Source organism: Lagopus muta, chromosome 5 (assembly GCF_023343835.1).
Source record: "Lagopus muta isolate bLagMut1 chromosome 5, bLagMut1 primary, whole genome shotgun sequence".
NCBI classification, from domain to species: domain Eukaryota; kingdom Metazoa; phylum Chordata; class Aves; order Galliformes; family Phasianidae; genus Lagopus; species Lagopus muta.
This window is the reverse complement of record NC_064437.1, coordinates 31,657,954-31,679,969: the sequence shown is the minus strand read 5'-3', so window position 1 is coordinate 31,679,969 and position 22,016 is coordinate 31,657,954. Positions and strand designations below refer to the sequence as shown.

The 22,016-nt window shown below is 46.7% G+C and overlaps 1 protein-coding gene and 1 long non-coding RNA gene across 3 annotated transcripts in view; one reads left to right on the top strand and one right to left on the bottom strand.

The window, feature by feature from the left end:
- PRKG1 (protein kinase cGMP-dependent 1) overlaps positions 1-22,016 on the bottom strand; it is a 391,794-nt gene that overhangs the window by 358,368 nt on the left and 11,410 nt on the right. The window contains exon 1 of one of the 2 annotated variants that reach the window (XM_048946672.1): positions 8,009-8,434. The exons of the other annotated variant lie outside the window; for it this stretch is intronic. Coding sequence (XP_048802629.1) covers positions 8,009-8,319 — 311 coding nt within the window. The 5' untranslated portion in view covers positions 8,320-8,434. Of the gene's footprint in view, positions 1-8,008; positions 8,435-22,016 lie in introns of those variants that run through there. 2 annotated transcript variants of the gene reach the window in all.
- On the top strand, positions 9,098-12,068 carry LOC125694044 (uncharacterized). The gene is made up of 3 exons (XR_007377368.1): positions 9,098-10,168; positions 10,295-10,496; positions 10,581-12,068. It is a non-coding gene; the product is annotated as an uncharacterized LOC125694044 (long non-coding RNA).

Sequence of the window (22,016 nt, the reverse complement as noted above, 5' to 3'; positions counted from 1 at the left end):
TGAATGACATCCTGCCATCATCCTGCATGCGCTGCAATGTTTTGTCAATACAACTCAAAGCCATTGCCACTAAATGCCCCGATGCAAGGAGAACAGGTCACTGCGTGTCCTTTTTAGTGCTGGTTTTCAGGGCAGCAATGTGAGCTATCGGTCTTTTGGCTGAGCTGAACAAGGTCCAGGCACTCAACCTGACGGAATTGCTGTCTGTCCGTAACAGGAGGCCTGTGGGACATCACATCTGATCAGCCACAAGGCACTGATTTTGTGCAAACTGACACAACAGAAAAGCTGTATTGTCAGGAAAATCAAGCTTCCCGCGCTATCTTATGTGACAGCCACTGGAAGCTCTCTGACTGCTGATATATAGAGGAAATGAGGGAGGTTTCTTAGGGAGATGTAAAGCCTAACAGATGGGACAGCTTAGCAGAATGAAGAGCTTTGGGGTTGAGAGGAAAAAGATAAGCAGACATCTGTAGGAAGAGAAAAAAAAACCTTGGGGAAAAGAAGGAGATGCAGGAATGAAGAAGAGATCCAGTGAAGTAAAGGAGAGTAAGGAGGAAGAGGCCCTTTCCTGGGAAGTGCAGCTTACCTTGCCATAGTGGGCAGAGAGGATAGAGGGGTAAAAGCAGAGAGAGGGCTCTGGGAACACAGAGCCATCACGTGTCTCAAAGTATGTGCCTCAAAGTGGATAGAGAACACCCCTGGCACACACACAGGGATCTCTGAGGGAACGTGGAGTCTGACATGAAGAGAACAGACGCTACAAATTCAGCCCCCAGATATCAACTTACAATGTTGTTTGTGTTCAGCTACCAGTCAGTGCTGAAAGATGGAAGAAGTACCAACCTCTCTGCCCTCCTCAGCCCGGTTTCACAACACCTGAAAATTCAATTTTTCTGTCCTAACTTCTGATGAAAGAGAAAATTTTGTCTTGCTTCAGCAAGTTCTTGCTGCTGCCTGCTCTGCATCTCCATGCAGGTTTCCCAGCAGGTATCCAGCATGCTGGCCGAAGACAACAAACGTGAACTGTTATCACAGCTGTCACCAAGACCACATCTGCAGTGATGAGCAACACGGCTCAAGACTGTCATTTATCATGGGCCAAAACCATTCATCCATTTCATTTAATTAAAAAAAAAAAAAAAAAAAACAGTAAAACTACAACAAAACGTAGTAATTACCAAAAAATGCACACCTCCTCTATGTGATCAGGTTTAGCTACCATTACAAACTTCGTTCAAAACCCAATACAGAAATTTACCAATGTAAATCATACTGAAAATGCACGGCAAACATTTGCATGTGTTTGTGCATGTATTTCCAACTCAGAAAGACAATCTTCCATTCTAACTTAAGGAATTTCTCAGGTTCCTAGGGGACATGATTTTCAAAGCATATCAATAGCAATTAAGACAATTAAGGTTGTTTCAAACAAGCCTGAACTTGGAGCCATGTGGCATTATTTGCATCACATTTGTTTTAACTACACCACTGTTACCTTCCTGCCTATTGGCTCAACATGCTGTTTGAGTCACGCAGCAATTGATTTCTTCTGTTTGTCAGAGATATTACCCACCAAGAAAGTTATTTGCCTCGTTTAGTCCACGGATTGCAAGAATACTTATGAATTCCCCTCACCCAATAGATCTTTGCATGAAGTTCACATCACATAGGCAGTTTAAATAGAAAGAAGCTCTGAGAGATCCCAGGGACTAACTTCTGCTGGGTTAGGCTATGATGAAACATCGAACAGAGTATGTGAGCATCTACAAGGCTACATTCTCCCTTCCAGACAACCCAGACAGCCACCTGATGACTTCTCCTACTTGTTTGATGACCCCTCATAAGTAATGAAGAAAACGAGCTGGCCTGCCTGGAGAGTTTGCAGAGCCACTTCCAGCCTACAGCACAGAGCTGCTCCGTGGCTCTCCTAACACAGTTTGTGTGCTGAACGGGAAACACCTCCAACAAATATGCTCACAAACCAAGTCAAAAAGGGGAGTTTGGAGAACAAAACACAGATGCAGATACAAAAAATGCCACAATATGAGTAGGGGCCCTATTTCGGGAACATCCTACTCCAAGATTGCTACTAACAAAAAAAAAACAAATAACCCTAACTCTACTTTGCAGTGTTAAAGTCTGGGAGCCCATTTTCTGCTCTGAGACCATGCACCAATGTTCAAGTTTGGCTGTGTGCGCTCAGGCACTAGTTTCCAAGGAAACCAGTGACTGCATGAACATTGCAAAATGCAAGTCCTAGCTCGCTGTTTCACAAGTACGCTGTAGCTATCTCCGTGACACAAACCCTCCCAGGTAGATGCTGTTCCACTGCTTCTCAGAGACCTTCAATACAATTTCAGACTTCAGGGTGTCAGTATACACAGTATGTATTGAAGCAATGCCCACACTTGCAACCACGCCACTTTCTGTATTTGTTCAGAAAAGGATAAAGGAATAATTTGATAAAGGAGTTGTTTTAGGCTCCAGCATAGCACACACTTCTGTTTTTTTTCTGCTCTTTTAGATCTTCAAAACAAAAACAAGCTGCACAAAATGGCATGGACTTCTCTGCCTGCACATACCCCCTGGAAATGTCAAAGCAGCAACTGAAAAACATTCATACAGATATTTATTCTTTAGCCAGCTACAAAAGGAAGCATTCTGGCACCACAAAAAGCCAGAGTCTACAAATACTAGCAGCGCAGGCAGCAAGTGGTATCATTTAAGACAGTAAATCAAAGCAGTTTCCTGGGAGCCCTTACCTTAAGACAAGGTGCACATTCCATGACTTCTGAAATTTCAACATCCCACAGACTCCATTTCAAGCATTATAAGCAAAGAAACCGTTACATATCAAGCCACTGTGGTATGAGTTTTTTGTTTGTTTTGTTGCGGGAGCAACCTGTCTGGAGCTTTGTGCTGCTCCATACATTTTTGCTCACAGTCAGCACAGCAATGGGGTGGGTTTTCTTGATTCACTTTTGATGTGTAGGATGCATACTGCGTTTAGGAACATAGGATGTGAAAGCACAGGACTACTTGCACAGCAAGTCTGGAGAGAAGGCATTCATGTCCACAGCCTGGGGCAGTATTTCTGCTGAGGTACTTTAGAACTATCTATCACTCAATGACACAGAGAAGAGCAAAAAAGCTAATTCTCTAGAAAGTGAACTTACAGATATGTATTTCAATTAAAAAATCATTTCTGCCTTAATGACAGCCTTTTGTTACGAGCTATAATCTTGTTTAAAGCTACTATGCTCTCCAAATAGTTTTGTTTTGCATACAGTCACCAGTAAAATTTCAAAACAGCTTCTGAGCAAAAGTGATTGTGCTTAAAAACTTGGTATATTACACTATGCTGCTATGATTAACATCCGAAGTGGCAGAAATTCAAGGAGTGTGTGCTGCTTACTGCTACTAAGCAAAAGTAACAGAAATGGCAGCAAAGTTTAATCCTGCCTCCCTAGTGAAATCAGCAGTCGGGCAGAAAATCACAAAACAAATAAATGGCGTTAATGCCTTATTTTTGACCCTTCCTTTGACTAAAACATCTCTGGTCATTAGTTTACATTCAGCATAAAGGTTACCTGCCTAAAGAAGCTTATTTCAGAGATGCCCTATACACTACTTGCCAATAGATAAAAATCTATGTCCCCTGCCTAAGAACTAAATACAACAGTTATTTCTTACCATCCCTGGCCACCAAAGCCTCAGGAGGCTGATTCATAGACAGAAGGAACCTATCAGCAACCTCACCATGCTGCTTCACAAGGCATTAAACAGAAAAGACTGAGGCATGAGTCACACGTGTGATCCAGTGCATAGGAAAGCCCCATCCACCAGCAGTGGCACCTCGCTGCTGCCAAACCTGGCCTGTCAAAACAGAGGAAAGCAGCATTTGACTGACTCGCGTTCTGCACTGTCTTTGACATGCCACATGTAAAACTGCTGTCAGGAAGCATATAATCCTCTGCAGTGGAAACTCATCCCTGCAAAGCGTGAGGCCCTGCTCTCCAAGCTGCTCTGGGAAAAGGAGGCGAGCAGACTGGATGGCAGGGGAACCAGAAGAACACACTGCTCACGAGGCAGCTCTGCAGGGCTGCCCCAGCCCATCTCACAAGTAGGACCAGGCTGCTGGGTGGGCAGCAGGTCCCATGGACCCAGAGCCAGCAGCATGCTGACTGATGTCAGTTTAAGCATAAAGCAGCAGACCCAGGCATACAGATTCCTCCTCAGAACAATATTAAACCACTTTCAGATTGAATCAGCATTCTATCATGTAGCATGTAAAAGCAATTCCAGCAGTTCATTACTTAATCTTAAATGAATTTCAATTGGTCGCTGGACACATCACATGGAATTCCAGTTTCAAACAGAAGAAAAATGAAAGGTTGCATCACCCTTGCCTGTTTACATCTATGGCTGCTGACAGCCTTTGCTATCTTCTGCAGCACAACAGCAAAACCTGCATGCAACACGACTATAGAGGCCACCAGTCCTCTCCTCATTTCACAGCTCCTGCCCTACATTTCAGGAAGCAATCACTGCAGCGGTTGTTTCCCTTCCTGATCGCAGGCCCCTCATCAATCTCTGCTTTGAGTGGTCAAACGATATTGCAACCATCGTCTGGATTATTTTAGAAACAGGAAAGTGTGGGCTTTACGAAAAGGGGCTGCTGGTTTCTCTAGAAGTAGCTGCTGAGTTAACGGACGGCTCCTAGGTACCACGGCATAGATATCATTTATAAATATCAGCAGATCATTTTATGTTCTGAATATGAAGTGCCTTTCAAATATTTCTGGCTTTTTATTACTATTATGACTGCTTACAAATACGCCCCTGGCCCACAGACATACACATTTGCCTTCAAAGAACCAATTTAGTTGTTAAATCTCTTGTACATATATTGTACTTTCCCTAAGGCTATGCAATGAAATGTCGTTTTTGGATTTTTAAACCCAGAATTCTTTAATACCACTCACAGACTGCTCCTCCCCTCACAAACGAATCTCTCGTATTTGGAAGATTTCCCAACTTTACATTTGAAGCATTCCTAAGTCTGTTAACTCATAAAACCAAGACTTTTTCCATCTTACTCAACAGCCCCTATAAATGATGCAGCACGTTGCCTCAGCTCAGGGAAAGCAGTGACAGAGCACACACCACCTCTGACAAGAGGAGATGGAGCCCTACACATCCTTCATGCTCATTAGCTCTCTGCTTTGGTTTCTATTCTGCTCATACAGTTTTTTTTTTTCTCCTGAAAAACAAAATATGCTGATTACACAGCCTTCAAAAAATATAATAAAAAGAAAAAAGGATACAGCTGTGACCAATGACAAAATGAAACTTCCTTTTAGAGTAAAAGTCCTGGCTTATTTTCTCATTTTAAGTACAAAACAAGAAAGCAGAGAAACAAATGTTACATCTCACTGAACAGCCTGGCTATTCCTCTCTCAGAACCTAATTCAAGTTATTCTCTGGCCCGCAGCTTTGTAAAATCTTAATTGAAATAACTGTTGGTACAAACTTTGTCTCACGGTATCACTTCAGTGCTGGCAGGCTGTTAGCAGGCAGAATATATCCTGTGAGGGGTCAGAGGTGTGGAAAAACAAACAGAGCAGCAATCTGAGGAGATGGAGGGGAGATAAAGATTTGTCACTGCATTTTTCAAGCAGGGAAAACCACCCAGACTTCTCCACAGTCTTTTCCCACTTACTGCAGCCACTTCTGGCAACCTCTGGGGTGGGGGAAAAAAAAGAAAAGCTACTTCGGACAACTTCTTTTCTAGTTACCTGCATACAAAGACTGATAAACGTGCCACTTCTGATGCTTGGATTAGATGATCTCAGAGCTCTTTTCCAACCTTAACAATTCTATGAAATGTCCAATATGCCTCACTGGTCTCCTAACTCACAGGAAATCAGCAGAATGTGTCCTGCATATTTTAGTCATGAACTCTTCATGTGAACTCGTATTTTACATTAGCTAGATAAAAAACTAATCAGAGCCAAAATAAGCCCAACTCTGCAATGGTGACTAAAAATGAATGCTTCCTCTGTCTCCTCGGCATTCCACCTTGTACAATGCTGGAAAATGGGCAGATATCAGAGGCTGGATCCCATCACCTCAGGAGCTGTTAGAATTCAGCATCCACTGGACAAAAAAGTCAGTCCTACTTTTCACATTTTAGTCCTTTTTTCCTGCTGTTTCCAGATATTCTCTGCCTCAACCTTCAGTACCACCACGATTGCATTAAGCAATGCATCCTAAAGATTGCTAGGCACAATCTATCCAAGAGGAAGACTTGCTTTTAAATGCTGTGCAAGCCACGCTCATAGAGGTGTGAGAAAAACCATTACTTAGGTATTAATGATCCCAATAAATTAAACCAGGTGCAATTCCTCAGTCTCCCAGGTGCAGACACCACTAACAGCAGCTCGTCTGGATTTTAATGATAAGCACTCCCGGTAAGTGGAACACACAGCTTACTTTTCTCTTTTACATAGGGATATCTTCCTTTCCATTCAGATGCTTATATTGAAAATGCTCAGCAGTGCCGTACCCCATGGACTCAGTAAGTGACTGAAACAACCGCCTAGCCACAGATCTAGCACTGCCTTGCAGGCCAGGTGTGAGGCATTGAGAGCTCCTGCTCATCAAATCAAGGCTGTCCCAGCAGAACAGTGAATACTTCCTAGAGTAATGCACACCCCTGGGACTATGGGCAAGCCGTTTTCCCCACCTCAGTAACAAAATGTGCAGCAGCAACGTAGCTCAGAGCACTGTAAATGGCACAAGGGGACAACAAGTTTAACACTGACCATGGGAGTTCAATACTAAGCACTGCTTCGGGCAGGCAGTGCACTGCACCCCGAGTGAAGGTACGAGAAGGCATTTACAGAGACGTTAACTGACATTCAAGCTGGAAAATGTTAATTCAGGCCCTGATAGGCTTCCTACATGTTTTGCTGTACGCAGCAGGGACTCAAGATTTGCTCTGCTTAAAGCTGAAGCTCTAGGAGGCTCATTTAAAACCCAAACCTTCGGTTCAAGACTTAAAAGCAGGAGAAGCACACCAGCTGACCCTGAGCTGCAGGGCAGCGGCTGGGGTCGTTCCACACCGGTCCACTCCAGAACAAGGCCTCATCCTGCTGCCACCCACCGCCGTTTCGTGGGGTTACCAAGGGGCAAACACACAGCCTTTGACGGAAAAACACGTATCTGTGTGGGTGCGAGGCTGGTGTGCGCTGTGGCTGAGGCACAGTGTGTCCCTCACAGCAGCCCCATCGTGTACGTGTCCCGAAGGCACACAGGTGTGCAGGCGGCACGGAGCAGCACCCCGCCGCCCTTGCCCTGCTTCAGCTGCCCGGAACCGGGGGGGCTCAGCAGCCGGCCCACCCCCCACACAGCTTCCTGGGGAGTCTGGGGGCATTTTGTGGGTCCACCACAGTTCCTCCCCGCCGCCGGATTGAGCCGCAGCCGTTCGCCTTAAAAGGGCAAAATATCTGCGGAGAAACGGCAGCGGGAAGGGGGAGTCGGGAAGAGGGTCCCGGGGCGGCGGCGGGGCTGAGCCACGGCTGCCCTCCCCTCCATCCAGCCAGCCATCCCTAGCGGGGCGGTTGCCAGGAGACGGCGGGGCACAGCAGGGCGGGCAGGGTGAGGCGGCGGAGTCCCGCCGTGCCGGGGCAGCGAGCGGCCCCGCGCAGGGCGATGGGGAGCGGCCGGACAGCGGCAGCGGCGCGGCTTTGGTATCTTTGATAGGAAGGGGTCCGATGCCGCTCCGCGGCGGGAGGCAGCGCCCGCCAGGTGCCACACGTGGCCGCGTCCCGGAGCCGGGCGCGAATAGAGAGCTGCGGTAACGGTGGAAAAAGCCCGGAGGACGGCAGCCGCCCCGGCACCGCGCGCCGCCCGGCCCCTCCCGCAGCCCCGCCGCTCGCCGAGCCCTCCGCTCGCAACTTTCCCTCCGCCGCGGGCGGGCGGGCGGGCGGGCGCTGCTTACTGCGGGCTCTTGGGGTAGAAGGGGAGCGTGACGTGGCTGAGGTCCTGGATGTCGAAGGCGGTGGGCTCGGCCGAGATCGCCTGCCGCTTGGTCCGCTGCTCGCCCTGCAGACTGCGGGCGCTCTGCTGCTGCGCCTGCCGCGTGGCGGGCCGGATCACCGAGCGGTACTTGTCCAGCTCGTTCTGCAGCTTCTGGATCAGCTCGTCCTTCTGGTCCAGCTCCAGCTCCAGCTCGTCGATCAGCGCATCCCGCTGCCGCAGCTCCTCGATCTTCTCCTGCAGCGCGTACTGTAAATCCCGCAACGTGCCCATGCTCCCCGCTCGTCCAGAGCCTCTCCCGGCAACTTTCCACTGGGAGCCACCCGGCGCTCGGCCCGACTTCCCCGCGCCCCCTCCGGCCCGGGGCCCCTCGGCCGGCCCCCCCCGCGGCCCCGGAGCCGGCTCGGCGCGGGGCGCTCCCGATCCGCCTGCGCCCGGCGAGGCTGCGAGGCGGCGGGAGGCAGCTGGCACGCGCTGGCGGGCGGGCGGCGGGGCGGAGGGAGGCGGCGGGCGGGCGGGCAGGGGCGAGCGCGCCGAGGCAGTGCCGCCTGACGGGGCCGGGGGCAGCTCCGGGGGCCGCGGGGGGAGCCCCCGCCGCGGGCCCCCCCCTCCCCGGCCTAGGCTGGCGGGGGGAGGCCGCCCGGAGAGCCCGGCCCCGGGGCGGCAGCGGCTGGGCGGGTCCCCGCCTCGCGGCGGGCGCTCACCTCTAAGCCCTCCCCTCCCGCTCCCGCCGCCGTACTTTTCCTTTTCAATAACTGGTGAATCGGGGCTTTCTGCTCCCGGTGGCACGGCTCCCGCTCAGCCTGGCTGTTTCAGTGGGGATACCGGCCAAGCAGCCGTGCTGGAACGGTGGGGCGTGCGAGGCTCAGAGCGCTAAATAAGTTGAAGCCGGGGCAGCAGGTTCCGTGTAGCCCCGCTGCTTCCACAAGTGCCGGCTTCTGCCTTCCCAAACCCACCAGCCTTTTCTCAGCAGTGAGACACCGCTGCACACCAGGCTCTGCCCGTGCCGTGCCGTTTGCGGGGCTGTGACACAAAAACAAGAAATCGAGGAGCCACGTTGGCACCAAATGGCTCCGTTTGTCTCCGTGCACGGGGGGAACAGCTGGGCACCGTGACAGCACTGCTCCCAGGCCTCAGAGAGGGGCCGTGGGCACGCTGTGCTGGGCTTTCTGGTAACGCTGCACCACGGGGAGGAATCAGGTAAAATCCCTGCAGCACAGCTGGACGGAGCCTGGGCCCTGCCTGAGGCAGCATGACTGGGCCACAGTTTCCTTCCCAGGAGGTTGGTGTGAGGAGGAGAGAGTAAGGATGCAGCCGTGGATGGGTTCTGCAGTGTATTTTACCTACGTGGCAGCGGGCAATGCCAACCTCCTTGTAGGGCATGAGCAGGCAGCAAGAGAGACCCAGACAGTGTTTATGGAGTTGTTTTGCTCTTTTTGGCATCGCATAGCAGCACTTGGTTGTATCCAAAGTTGACCCTGCAGATGGTCTTATAAAATTAAAAAATCAAACAAGAATGAAGAAGGAATGGCAGCTACTCCCTGTCCAGCATTGCTGCTTGAAAGGGCCTGGGCTCTGCTCAGAAACCTGGAGTAGGGATCTGCAGGTTGGCCAACATACTTGGTACCTCCATTTTGCAAGATGCACATGCAAAAATAATTTATAAAAAAGGTTATGCAGAATGCTTCTTCTTGACACTCATGTGCCAGGCACAAAAGCAAAGTTCCCTGGCTGCTTTCATGGGTTGCCGCCATGCTTTAAGTTCAGGCAGTGCTTTTTGTACAGTCCCTCCATTGCAACCTTCCATAACTCACTGGGAACAAAAGTACCAAATATCTTCTGAACATTTCCATTTTAAATATGACTGGTGTTAAATAGATGCATGTGTGCTGCCTGCAAACTAGAAGTCAGTGATAAAACAAATGTAATAGCATGGAACCAATGTGCTTACAGTCTTACTGTTTTCCTCTCCCCAGAAGCAATGTGGCCCCCCGGACGAGGAAGATGCGATACAGCTAGCTGAAGCCCACCAGGTTCCCAGAGAACAACAACCCTAGGGGAAACTCATGTATAATTTCTCAATGACAAGCACTAAAGCCACACTGCTCAGTTCTTACTGGAGGTACACAGCCTGCAACTGAGACAACATTACAGAGATAAGAAAGGATGCAGAGAAAAACATGAGAAATTATGAGAAATAAAACTGCCACAGAATGTAAGTATATGTAAAGGGGATCTTTGTTTACAGGTGGAAGACAAGTTTGCATAAAACCTAGAGGAGAGCCTGTATGGCTCAATTTTAGATCTGTGGCTATAACCAGTAAACTTGTGGCTGGTCTTCCCTGGTTACCAGAGACTGAAGCACTCTAAAGATCTTCTTAAGCTGCCAGCTGAGTTCTGCCGCCCAAAGGCAGCCGCAGGTTTCCTGTTTTTGGTAAAGAACACCTCAGGTAGGTGCTACCACCCCCCTCCAAGAAAAATAAATTTTCCTTTCCCAGTGCTCCCAACTTCATGTTCCCATCAAAAAATCACAGGCTCTCCAAGCAGCTGCTTTGTCTTCCTGAGCCTCTGAATGGAAAGAAATGGCTCTGCAGAGAAGAATGGCAGGAATGCACAGAGTGGATCAGCTGCAGGAGAACGGGGTGAGGCCGCATGCAGTTTGTTAAGGGAGTAGTCATCATCCTAAAGTGTATTTCTACCCGGCTGTTGCAATGCTGTGCCTTGCCTTGCCCAAGAAGAAAAAAAAATAGAGCATCTGCAATCTACCTGTCCCAAAACACTACAGCATGGCTCACTGATTGGAATCACAGGCAGCCCCACAAAGCACAGCCGCGCCATTCCTGCCTCTCCCCAGAATGGCTCCGATGTGCTCACAGTAACTCCCTTCTGCACAACTCCTGAGTTTTAATAGCTTTCACTTTCAAGGATCATCTGCCATCAAATGTACCCACTCAGCTGCCATTTTCCAAGCAAAAAAGCTCCCCACTCTGCAAGCACCTCCCAGGCTCACTATGACAGGCTCAAGTAGCATACAGGATGGCTAGCAGGCAAACGCCACCTTGCTACTGTGGCCAGGGCAGTGCATAAGGAGAAGCTAAGGATGCACTGCTGAGCACATACATAAACCTCTTTCTCCTCATAGAAGATTATTTGTCTTTTTTCTACAAGCCATTCCTTTCTCCCTTTCATAAGGATCCAAGGGAGCAGCTCAGCCTGCAGAAGAAAGTGGAACTACTTGGGTTTTATGATGTTGGCCAGGACTTTGGGCAAGGTGCGAGACCCATGGGAAAGAGGTAAATGCATTCCCAGTGGGTAACACCTTTCTGATGTGAAGAAGCAAAAATACAAGACCACCTAGAAGGGAGCAGCACACATATGCAAAACACATGCATAAAACTCATCTATTGGTCAGCCAAGGTTATAATCTCCCTTACATTTAGCATAGAGTGAGAAGGGAGATGGTGTTCAACAGCAATGGGTACAGCTCCATCTGTGAACAAGCTCCTCCTTTTTACCTTCCCACGTTACCAGGACAGTTGACCATTCTTTTCACTTTCTGCCCCAAACAAGTTGCCTCCAGCACCTCCTTCTGGTCCTGCAGATTTGAAGGGGAGGGCTGGGAAATAGTTCAGCTCTGAAGGATGATGATGAAATTGGACCTACTGCATCAAAGCAGCCTTGCTAAGACTATGGAGCAGGAACTGGTAATATTTGGAAAGTACTTCAGCCCCACTTCTCTCTGAAAATAAGCCCCGCTTTCTCCTGGCATTGGACATTCCTCATTTCTGGAGCCTTTGAAAGTGAGACCTGGACCCGCTTGTCCCTCCCCACCACAAGGATGGAGAGACCCAGGGCTGGGAATTCTTCCAGCCGGTGCTCTCTCTTAAACCCCATTGAGTCCTAAAGGCTGGAAGTAACACATCAAATGGATTATCTCAAGGTTGTTGGTTTTTTTTTCTTTAGTATGTAGATTTTTTCCATTATCAGTAAGAAGCACTAAGAAGAAGCTCTTGTAAGGAGAGTGCAACTGCTCCAGACTGCCGTAGGAAATCTTCCCAGCATAAGGATCATTTGGAGCAAATAAAGTGCATGAGAAAAATACCCCAAGGTTTAATAATGGTAACAAAAAAAGGCATGCTGCAAAGACAAGAAGGAATAATAATGTGCTGTATGGTAATTGGTAAAACATTTAGCTTTTTATATCACATTAGGGGCATACTTAATAATGCAGAAATGAATGCTGGTGTCACGCAAAGCAAAATGATGGTCTCTGATAAGTGTAAAACCACACAGAATTACCCATGCAATACAATAGGGCAGTTTCAGCCCTCCCTCCCTTTTCACACACACACGTGGGTGCCACAATCAGACCTAAAATTCAAGTCTCCTGTTCTTCATGGGCAAAGGATGTACTGGAAAGATAGGGCATAATTCTTCGATCCTTGTTTTTCAGTGTCACAGCCAGGTGGGTTGTAGAGCCAAAACAATAGAGCACCATTTATAGGAGGAACACCAGCTTTATGCCTATGTGACAAAATCAATTATTCCCAATATTCAACACAATACAAAGCCTCTTCCATTGGAACAACAAGTTCCTCTGGCTTCCTTCTCTCAGCTATGTTCCCTGCTCACACCTTCCCAGCCTATGTGTCTCCAGAAACCACAGACCCAGCATCTGGCATGCTTTGGCTGAAAAGTGTCTCTGTAACACACGATGGCAAAGAAGGCTGGATTTTCAACATCTTGCCCCATCAGATGCCCGTGGTGGTGGGTCTCCCTCCCCTTCCTTCAGTGCCACTCACAGGTCCCTGTGAGGGAGGAGAGGATACCAGGTAGCACCTCCTTAGATGAAGCCTTTGGAAGTGAGCTTTCTCCAGGAGAAAGCAAACACATTTTCACACACTCTTGAGACTATAGACAGCAAGTGAGGACCTCTGTCTCTCCACTCCCTGAACAGCTCCAGCAGGTTTTTCCCCACCTGCCAAGGCCAGACCTAGGCATATCTCACTACAGGCTGGGTTAAGCTTCAAAATGATTCAGCTTCCTTAAGAAATCTTGTGTTAAGCTCATGTTAAATAGCAACTTGTTCTGAAAACCACCAAAGTAAATACTTGGTGCTGCTTTGCAGTCGTTACAATTAAACACTGTCTATGCCTCTGCTTTTCTCAGCAGTCCCAGTGTACTTACTATGTAGAGCAAAAGCAGCATTTAGGCAAGGAGAGCCCTGGCAATGTTGTTTTCTTGCTTTCAGCCTTAAGCTACCAGCAAATGATCCAAGGGACCAATTAAACAAAGTGCAGGGAAAAAGATCTTGGATCTTGGATCAGGTCTTGGAGCCCTGATATCCAGGATATCAAGGAGGAGAAGTTCATAGAAAACACTGACAGTTGGCAAAGCAGATTCACTCTGACCCTTATACCTCACATCTGTGAGCCAGAGAAAGCTGCAGCCTTTGCAGGGAGGTAGAAACCGAGCATCGGAGCTGCTGCTGCTTTGAAATGGCCCGTGACCATTCAATCATTGCTATTCCCTAGCCAGAAACCCTCCAGCTGCCCAACGTATGCACTATGACACCTTTGCATTACACTGCTCTGGAAAGGCACGTATACAGAACGTGGGTCCGACTGTGCTGTTCTGTGTGATCCCAGCAATCAGGTGCTCAGCGGGGCATCTGGGGTCAGACCCCATCCTTCTGAATTCACACCCCTGCTCCTGCTAACCTTTTCAGTGTGGGATCATACCTTCCTCTCTGTGCACAGGCTGCACAGGGCTCTGACTAGCAGTAACAGCATCTCCTGGTATGTTTAGGAGCAGTGATTTTTGCATTGGTATTCAGCAGCATGTTGGTAAAAACTAGGGTTGATCAAAAGCGACGTTTGCCTTTTAGTCAGCCTGAGATGTTTGGTATACTTATAAAACGCCACAAAAACTCAGCTAGAGTCACCAGCTTTTAGCATCCTTCCACATCCTCCACTGCTTCATCCCTCCATCATCTTTTTGCTGATTTTTTTCATCACAAGTCAAAATCAGAGCACTCAGAAAGGCATAAGCAGTGACAGACTTGCTTGCCCCCCCTCCCCGGCTATTATTATTTTAGTCCATAGTGGCTCATCCTACCGTACGATTTTGAGGCTGCCTGATGCTGTTTCTTAGCTCCCAGCTGTAACAGTGGCAAAGCCCTGGCAGCCCTGGGCAGTGCCTCTCCTCACCCTTCCCAACCCAGCAGCGTTTCTTATCTCCTGTAGCCAGTATTGTGCCAGTCACCTGCCGTAATTGCCTTGGCGCATTGTGCTGATCTATCCAGCCTTCAAAACAATTCATTTATATTCAAAACTGGGTTAGAAATAAACATGGATTGCACTGTGACCAGTATGAAAATAGCCAGTGCGTTATCACTATTTTATGACGGATGCATTGTGAACAACTGCATTGTCTCTTTTTGGAATCAAATTAATTCTGCTTATTATAAAATGTCATTTGAATGTTTCAGGTATTTATAACAATAAGCACACACACACAAAAAAAAACACATTTTAAACCTGTATTTTATGCAACTGGACAGATTGCTGTTCCTTATAGATAAATTAAGTTGCACTTAAAGTTGTCTGCCTTTCTAGAAGTGGATTCATCCCAGAATTTATTTTCGAGTCTTTCTCTGACACCAACACATCCTGAGCAATGAGGCATATTTTACCAAAATACCAGACTGTTATTCACGTCTCTGAAACTGTTTATGTCCACAACTCTTAGCAGTGCTAAACCCTCTCTTGCAGAATACATTTTCAAAAAGGCTTTGTGCTCCAAGTCGATGCTCATGGCCATTTATGGCTCCAAATAAATGGCAGTATCCCACAGAGGACCCAGCTCATTAGGACACCAAGGAAATGTCTGTGAATCATTCAGGCAGATGTGAGCAGGGGCTCACATTGGGTTTCACAAAGGTTTTTCAGCGCTTCACTGACTTCTACAGCTATTTCTTATTCATGCTTGGGAAAACTTCATCAGGTTAGGCTCTCTAACTGTGTAAAAAAATGTTTTGCTCACAGCATCCTCTCTGTCAGTTTGCTCAAACTGATTGCTCTACTCATCAGAGCATTAGAGGCCACCAACGCTTGATTTCCTACACATTGCCAACATCTTTTGATGACTGTCTTGCTGCGTTGGGTACATCAGGGGATGGGCAGAACTTTTCTCTAAAGTGCAAGTCCTGTTCCAAATCAGATCAGCCCCATGACCACTTCTGTGCATACGATGGGCAAACGAGCTAGGAAAGCCCAGGACCCCCAGCCCTCTTCTCACTCCATCTCCTTGTTCTGCTTGGTCCTGACATGCTATCTTGTGCAGAACTAAAACCTGTGTTGAAATATGCTGGGAAGCTTCACCTTTGCAACTCCTCTCCACCATGAAACACACTGGGAAGCTTCACTACTGGAACTCTTCTCAACTACCTCCTAATTTTTGATCCAGGTGGAGAACAGCAATGTTGTTGACTCACAACAATGTTGTTTGATCCTTCAAATCTGGCAGTAAAAATCTTTTGTAAGCAGTGAGGCTGCAAAGGCAACATGCATTTGGGGGCTGCTTCTCTGTGCCCTAAAAAGCAATTCTAACTTCGGTCACAATCTCTTACAGCCTCCTGTTAAAAGGAATTTCTGCTGAATTTTGATCACCCATTCTTTTACTTGCATGGCTTAATCCAAATAACCTTAATATATGCAATCTGTCTGTGCAAAGCTCAGTCTACAAACTCATCTTCAAACCCTCTGACATGCTGTGAGCATTTCTCATGCTGTTAGAATAGAAGGGGTCAATACTGGAACGCAGCATAAAAACTCGCGGTGTGGCACAGAAAACACACTCTGCATCTGCTCTGCTACAAGAATGAAAACTTGCAACCAGTTTCAAAAATCTCCTTTGGAGACAAACAAATGTCTTTTCTGTAAAACCTGCTCTTTCTCTTTTTATTTCTTTTGGCATGGCTATCAGTACAACAACAGCCTTCAGCCCATGACTTGGACATGACGTAGCACCGCATGCCCTCACCCCACTCGGTGGGTACTGGCCCTGCTCTGTTCCCTTACATGGCCTGCAGCTCTGGCAGGCGCAGCATTCTCCACATTCTTCTCTTTTTCCCTTGCTTTTTAATTCTGATTTCTTCTCAGAGCGTAGCACAGGAGGAGTAATGCCGCCCTCTGCTGCCCTGCATGCTCACATCAAATCATACTGGCATCACCAACAAAAAGTCAGCCAGAAGGCAATGCAGAAACGAAAACATGTATGTATTAAAAAATTAAATAAAAAGGGCAGAGGGGGAGGAGCATTGATAACACTCAACTTTCAGTTCCCACTGATATGTTGCTTTCTCAGCAAGAGAGCGTGGTTAATACTGGAAGTTTTTAATGAGTTCGCTGCTGTAACTCTGAAGAAGTGAATGCACGGCATTTTGCGGGGCCTATTTCTACAAAAGAGGCCATCCATGTAGACCACAGTGCAGCCCCTCCCTACGTTCCTTGCAATAATCAAACTCACAGCCTTCTCTCCTCATTATTCACTTTACCTGATGGGCAGAGCCTTAACAATTCCCAAGGTACAGTAACTCTATACCCAGCAGCTCCACAGCTCAGACCTCCCATTTTAGATGGGTTAGATTTACCCACATATGCATTCCCCTTGAAGAGATACATAAGGTGGATTTGTTGAACATTTGAATCGATGATTTGATTTACTAATAGGCCTGATACATGAGCCTTTAGGAGCTTATCGATTCACACTGATTCTGGCTCTCAACTCAAAACCCGATACATGCTGTGATAACGTGTGACGATGCTGGGCACACACATTAACTCAGAATGCATAAACCTAAGTATCTCTCTCTTAGGATGAGCAGAATAATTTAATTGCTAAACATGACTGATCTGAAAAAGGACATTTTTTTTTTTCAATACATATCATAGTTTGGATCTAGCCTCATTTCTTTAGATATTTAAATTATTCTCAGAACACTAAATCTTTTCATTTTTTGCTTATATTTCCTACAAAACATTCAGAAAACTCAGCTGAACTCCAACAACTCCTGTTAATACCACTACACACATACAGCTACCCCTGAGATTGCTAGTGATCCATCACCTCAAAGAAACCTCCCAGACTCCAAAGTTTAAGTTCCTCTGTACACCTGAGCAGGGAAACTCTTATTTAAATTTAATGTAATTTCCAGACAGAATTGGTATTGACGGGATGGCAGAACAGCAAATGCCAAGACAGAAGACTAAATTATAGGAAAAGAATCAATATGGGAGCCCAACTAGAACAATAGATTTAAGTAGCTGCATTTTCCCTTCAAGCTTTTATGTATTTTGCAGGGGACTCTTAGGAGACACAGTAGGTAATGTTTTTAATAGGGAAATCAAACCCAAACAGATTAAGCGGTTCACAGTAATACATTTACCCTCAGGTCAGAACAGCGCAGAACCGAATTCTTTGGTTGGCCAAGTAAGGGCAGCCTAGATTATGGTCAAAAGTCATAGTATATCCTAGTGAACGTTGGAGGCAAAGGTAATCCATTTACTAGCCCAACTCATGACACTGGAAGGGAGATCCTGAGGCTAAGCCACTAAACAGCTCTGCAATACCTTCATGATGTAAGCCACAAAGTTCCTATTGTGAGATGAAGCTGGAGATGTACACCCTGTTTGACGTGCAGCATACAACCGAGCACAATTCTGCAACCTGTGCTCTTTCAGAGAAATAAGCAACTGGCTCACCACAAACATTTCTTGCTCTTCTTCCTACATTTTGAGCGGGAATATCACTGCAGCATCTCCATGGACTTTGCAGATGTATTGGGAACAGGAACTGTACCAGTCATGTGTCTACAACCCAAGTTCTTCTCCAATAATGTTCTTATAAACATTATAAGAGAGTAAGAGAGAAGAGTCCATTGATGCATCCTACTAGAAAATTGCACCAAAGGCTGTAGTTCTAAAGCAGGTTTTAAAATTTTTGGAGGAGAATCCCTTCGTCCCTCCTCTCTGATGAAAGGAAAAGCCCAGAGAAAAGTACCAAACCTTTGCACTTCATCTTGGGGAACAGAAAAATGTCTCTGGTTTCTCTCTCATTGGCCCACTTTAGCAGCATTCTTCCAGTCCCACAGCAAAGAGCATCCATCTAAATTCAACACTCACTAAGAATGACCCTTGTAGAGAAAAGCAGTGCTTCTTAACAAAGTAGGAGCAAGACAAAACCGGAGTCCTCAGGGAACCTCATTTAGATCCAAACAGGCTTTCATGGAAAGGAGTCAGGGTGGCAGGTGCCTCCTCATTTAAATCAGAAGCAACAGATACATTTTTCAGCACGATGCCTTTAGGGAAAATGCAGTCCACACAAAAAGAGGACCAAATCTGTACATATTCATTTGTACACCTGAGAAGTCAGAGTGCATGCTTCCATCTGAAGGTAAAAATCAGTTACCTGTCTAGAACACAGCTTTTTCAAATATTCTGGGGAAAAAAATCTGCTTTCTGCAGGCTGAGCACTGTTCATTCACTGGAGACAATACTGCAGACAGAGCTGAACATTTGGATAATGACTGTTTCTAGCTCTAAAATCTCAGTTAACACCAATTTGTTGAACTCAAAGCCTTGAATTAGTGCTGTACTTTTCTTTTTAACTACTCAGTGATGCTTTATTTTTACTGGAAAAGCATTTCACTGTATATTTGTGTTTTGTTACCCACTGAGTGGCGTGATGCTACTTACATATATTTGCAAAACTAGAGCTTCAATTTGCACATTGTTATTAGCACTTCTTCCATGATGCTAATGGATCTTAAAGAAAATACTTTAATTGATTTTTGCCTCTATTCGTCTCCCTACTCAGTGACACATAGGAAAGAAATAGTATAAGCAAGCAGAAGTGGAACATCAAAGGAACAACTTCTCGCACTGCACTACTAATATTTGGAAATGGCTTTGAGTTCTTGCAGAGAGCAGTACTGAAAGCTTTAAAAACTAAACATATCTGCTTTCACCCCCAAAGGAGAGAGGGCCAGCCTGCCAACTGAGCACAAAGCTGATGAAAGGCAAGTGCTCTTTGCCTGTAGATCATTCAAACTGTATCATTTAACTCATAACTGTAACTGCAGTTCATACCAACGTGCCTTATTTCTCTTCCTCAAAACATAAGGCAGCCTAAAATGTGAACTAACTGCAGCTCCTACTAGCTGCATGCTTTATGGGTTAATTAACATAATTACTCATTCTTATCCTGGTCAGCTTGCTAGATTCATGTACTGTATTTCCAGCTTGAATAATTTAGTGGGAATTAATTATTTATACCTCGATGCCTTTCAGCTGAGCTGCTGGAGTCCACGCCAGCCATCAGCTCAGCCAGCCCCACCTTAGCTGGGATCACAGCCGGGAAGCAGGAGGCTGCACTTAGCCACCAAAAGGATCATGCATTAAATCCCCCCACATCCAGCACTTATTTATAGGTGATACAGTTTAAAGGAATCTGAAAAATTGCAACTCTCCATCAAGCACCTTTCTTTGTTGCTTTTTAAATTATTTATATATTTATTTTGCTTTGTCGATACAATGCACTTTGAGGGACAAGACTGTCGACTGTTGACTGCAAACCAGAATGTTGCACTCAAAGCACTGGTTTCTCCCTAGGGAAGAGCCACACAGCTGTGGCACAATCTTCAGAACACCCAGAAAGGAGAAGGAGGTTGGTATCACCCACCCTTTTTCTACGTTGATCTTGCTCTAAAACCTCCACTGTGTCCTGGCAGGACTGGGAGTATATCGCAGCCACCCAACGCCTCCTCCATTAGCAGCAACACTGCCCCCAACACCGCCGAGGAAAATATTCCGTGCGGTTGTTTGGGAGCTTGGCAGCTCCAACCCAGGGGTTTGGCAGATATAAATACCTGTGTGTGAACAGTGCAGCCCTTCAGCCCTGCCGGTCCCTCTGGCTGCATCCTCCAGCTCCCCGGGGAGGAGTGGTTACCCTCAGCACCGGGAGCACTGCCCGCTGTGTACTTTACCTTATGCAAACCAGCTGCTAAAGGCCGCTGCTCTATGAGTCCTTTTACAACAGCAGAGGGTGGGGACACAGGGCTGAAAGCATCTCTTATTCTGGAAGGCCTTGGGTCCCTGCAGCCCTCTAGCTTCTCCCTCCCTCCGCTGGCAGCAGGCAGCTGAAACACTATATTTTAGGTTGTTTTCAACCACTTCCACCACGTCATACACATGCACACACTGCTGTATCCCACGCACTCACCCCCACTGTTCTCCACCAAACCTTCTGGGAAAGTATTTAGGATTTCAGAGCTCATAATCCTTTCCATGTGTTCCAGATGCCCCAGGAGGAATGACCACGGGCACTTTCTTTCTCCTGTCTTGCTGGAAGCTGTCTGTTTGTCTGCTGGCACCAACCTGCAGCTCACCCACCCAAGAGATCCTACACTGGGGCCCAGTGCAGCATGGAGACACAAGCTCCTGCTGAGCCACTGTTTTCAGTTCAGATGCAGCGTTTTTAGAACTAGAGATACACTTCTGTAGTTCTTAAAACCCCGAACACCATCCTTTTGCCGCTTCATGTTTTTGGTCACGTGTTTGGATTTGGTTTTTGCTCCAGTTGTTGTCCCACTGCTTGAGGAAAGCTTCACCTGATGTTGGAGCTTCCTGCTGTGTGAGTCCCACACTGCCTGCATCGCGTCTTGCTACAAGCCTGCTTGCTGTTTGTGCAATGATCTCATATGAGAAGTATATTAGAAAACGAAAATCTGTGTTTAACCCCCATGTTGGTTAAAGATCAGTAACCTACCACTTACTTTTGTGTGACAGGACCTACTTTATCACACTGATAAACACAACAATTACTTTATGCTGAATAAATATCATACACCTCTAAGTATATACAAGTGAAAGCTTAGTTGTAAAGGCAAACATGGGAAACTACCTGAAGGTTTTAAAGAGCAGCAGGCAATAGGATGACATTTCCTTTGCTTGGGAACAACCTGTTTGTAGTGAAAGCAGTGTCTAAGCACATGAAATTGGCTCACAATCATCCCATTATCATGGTGTGGGACTGAAGGCTAGATCAAGCTAATGCCAGGAAAATGTTTCCTACTCCTTAGGAAATCGTTACCTCAATAGTTTCATTAGCAGAACATCGGGACCACCTCTGCTTACAGTGCCAGGCATCAGATAGAGGAGAAAGAGGTTAGCTTAAAATGAGAGAAATGAGAGCTTTTACAGTACAAATCAAAGCACCAGCATGGCTTTGCCAAGACATCAGAGGGCAGATAGAATTGTCGCCTGCCCACCTAAGCACAGCCTGGTTATAAACACTGGAATTGCACAAGCTGCACTTCACAGAACCATAGAATGGCTTGGGTTGGAAGGGACCTCGAGGATCATCAAGCTCCAATCTCCCCACCGCAGGCAGGGCCACCAATTTAATTTACAACAACTAAATTCATCAGTCAAATCTTCCTTAGGATGGCAAAATCAACAGAAAATCCTTGGAAAACATAATGACTCTATGGGTCAGTGTCTTAACAGATAAAACATAGAGCAAGACTTGGTCTACGGACAAACAAAATCAGATTCCTAGAATCATAGAAACATTTCGTTGGAAGGGACCTTTTTAAAGACCATCTGGTCCAACTCCCCCACAATGAATAGGGACATCTACAGCTAGATCAGGTTGCTCAGAGCCTAGAAGCTGGAATAAGGTCTCTCTGGAGCCTTCTCTTCTCTAGACTGAACAACCCCAAATCTCTCCATCTGTCTCCATAGAAGAGAATGGAATAGAACCACAGAATCACAGAATTGCAGGGGTTGGGAGGGACTTCAAGAGATCATTGACTCCAATCCCCCTGCTAAAGCAGGTACCCTATAACAGGTCACACAGGTAGGAGTCCAGATGGGTCTTGAATATTTCCATGACAGGAGACTCCAGCA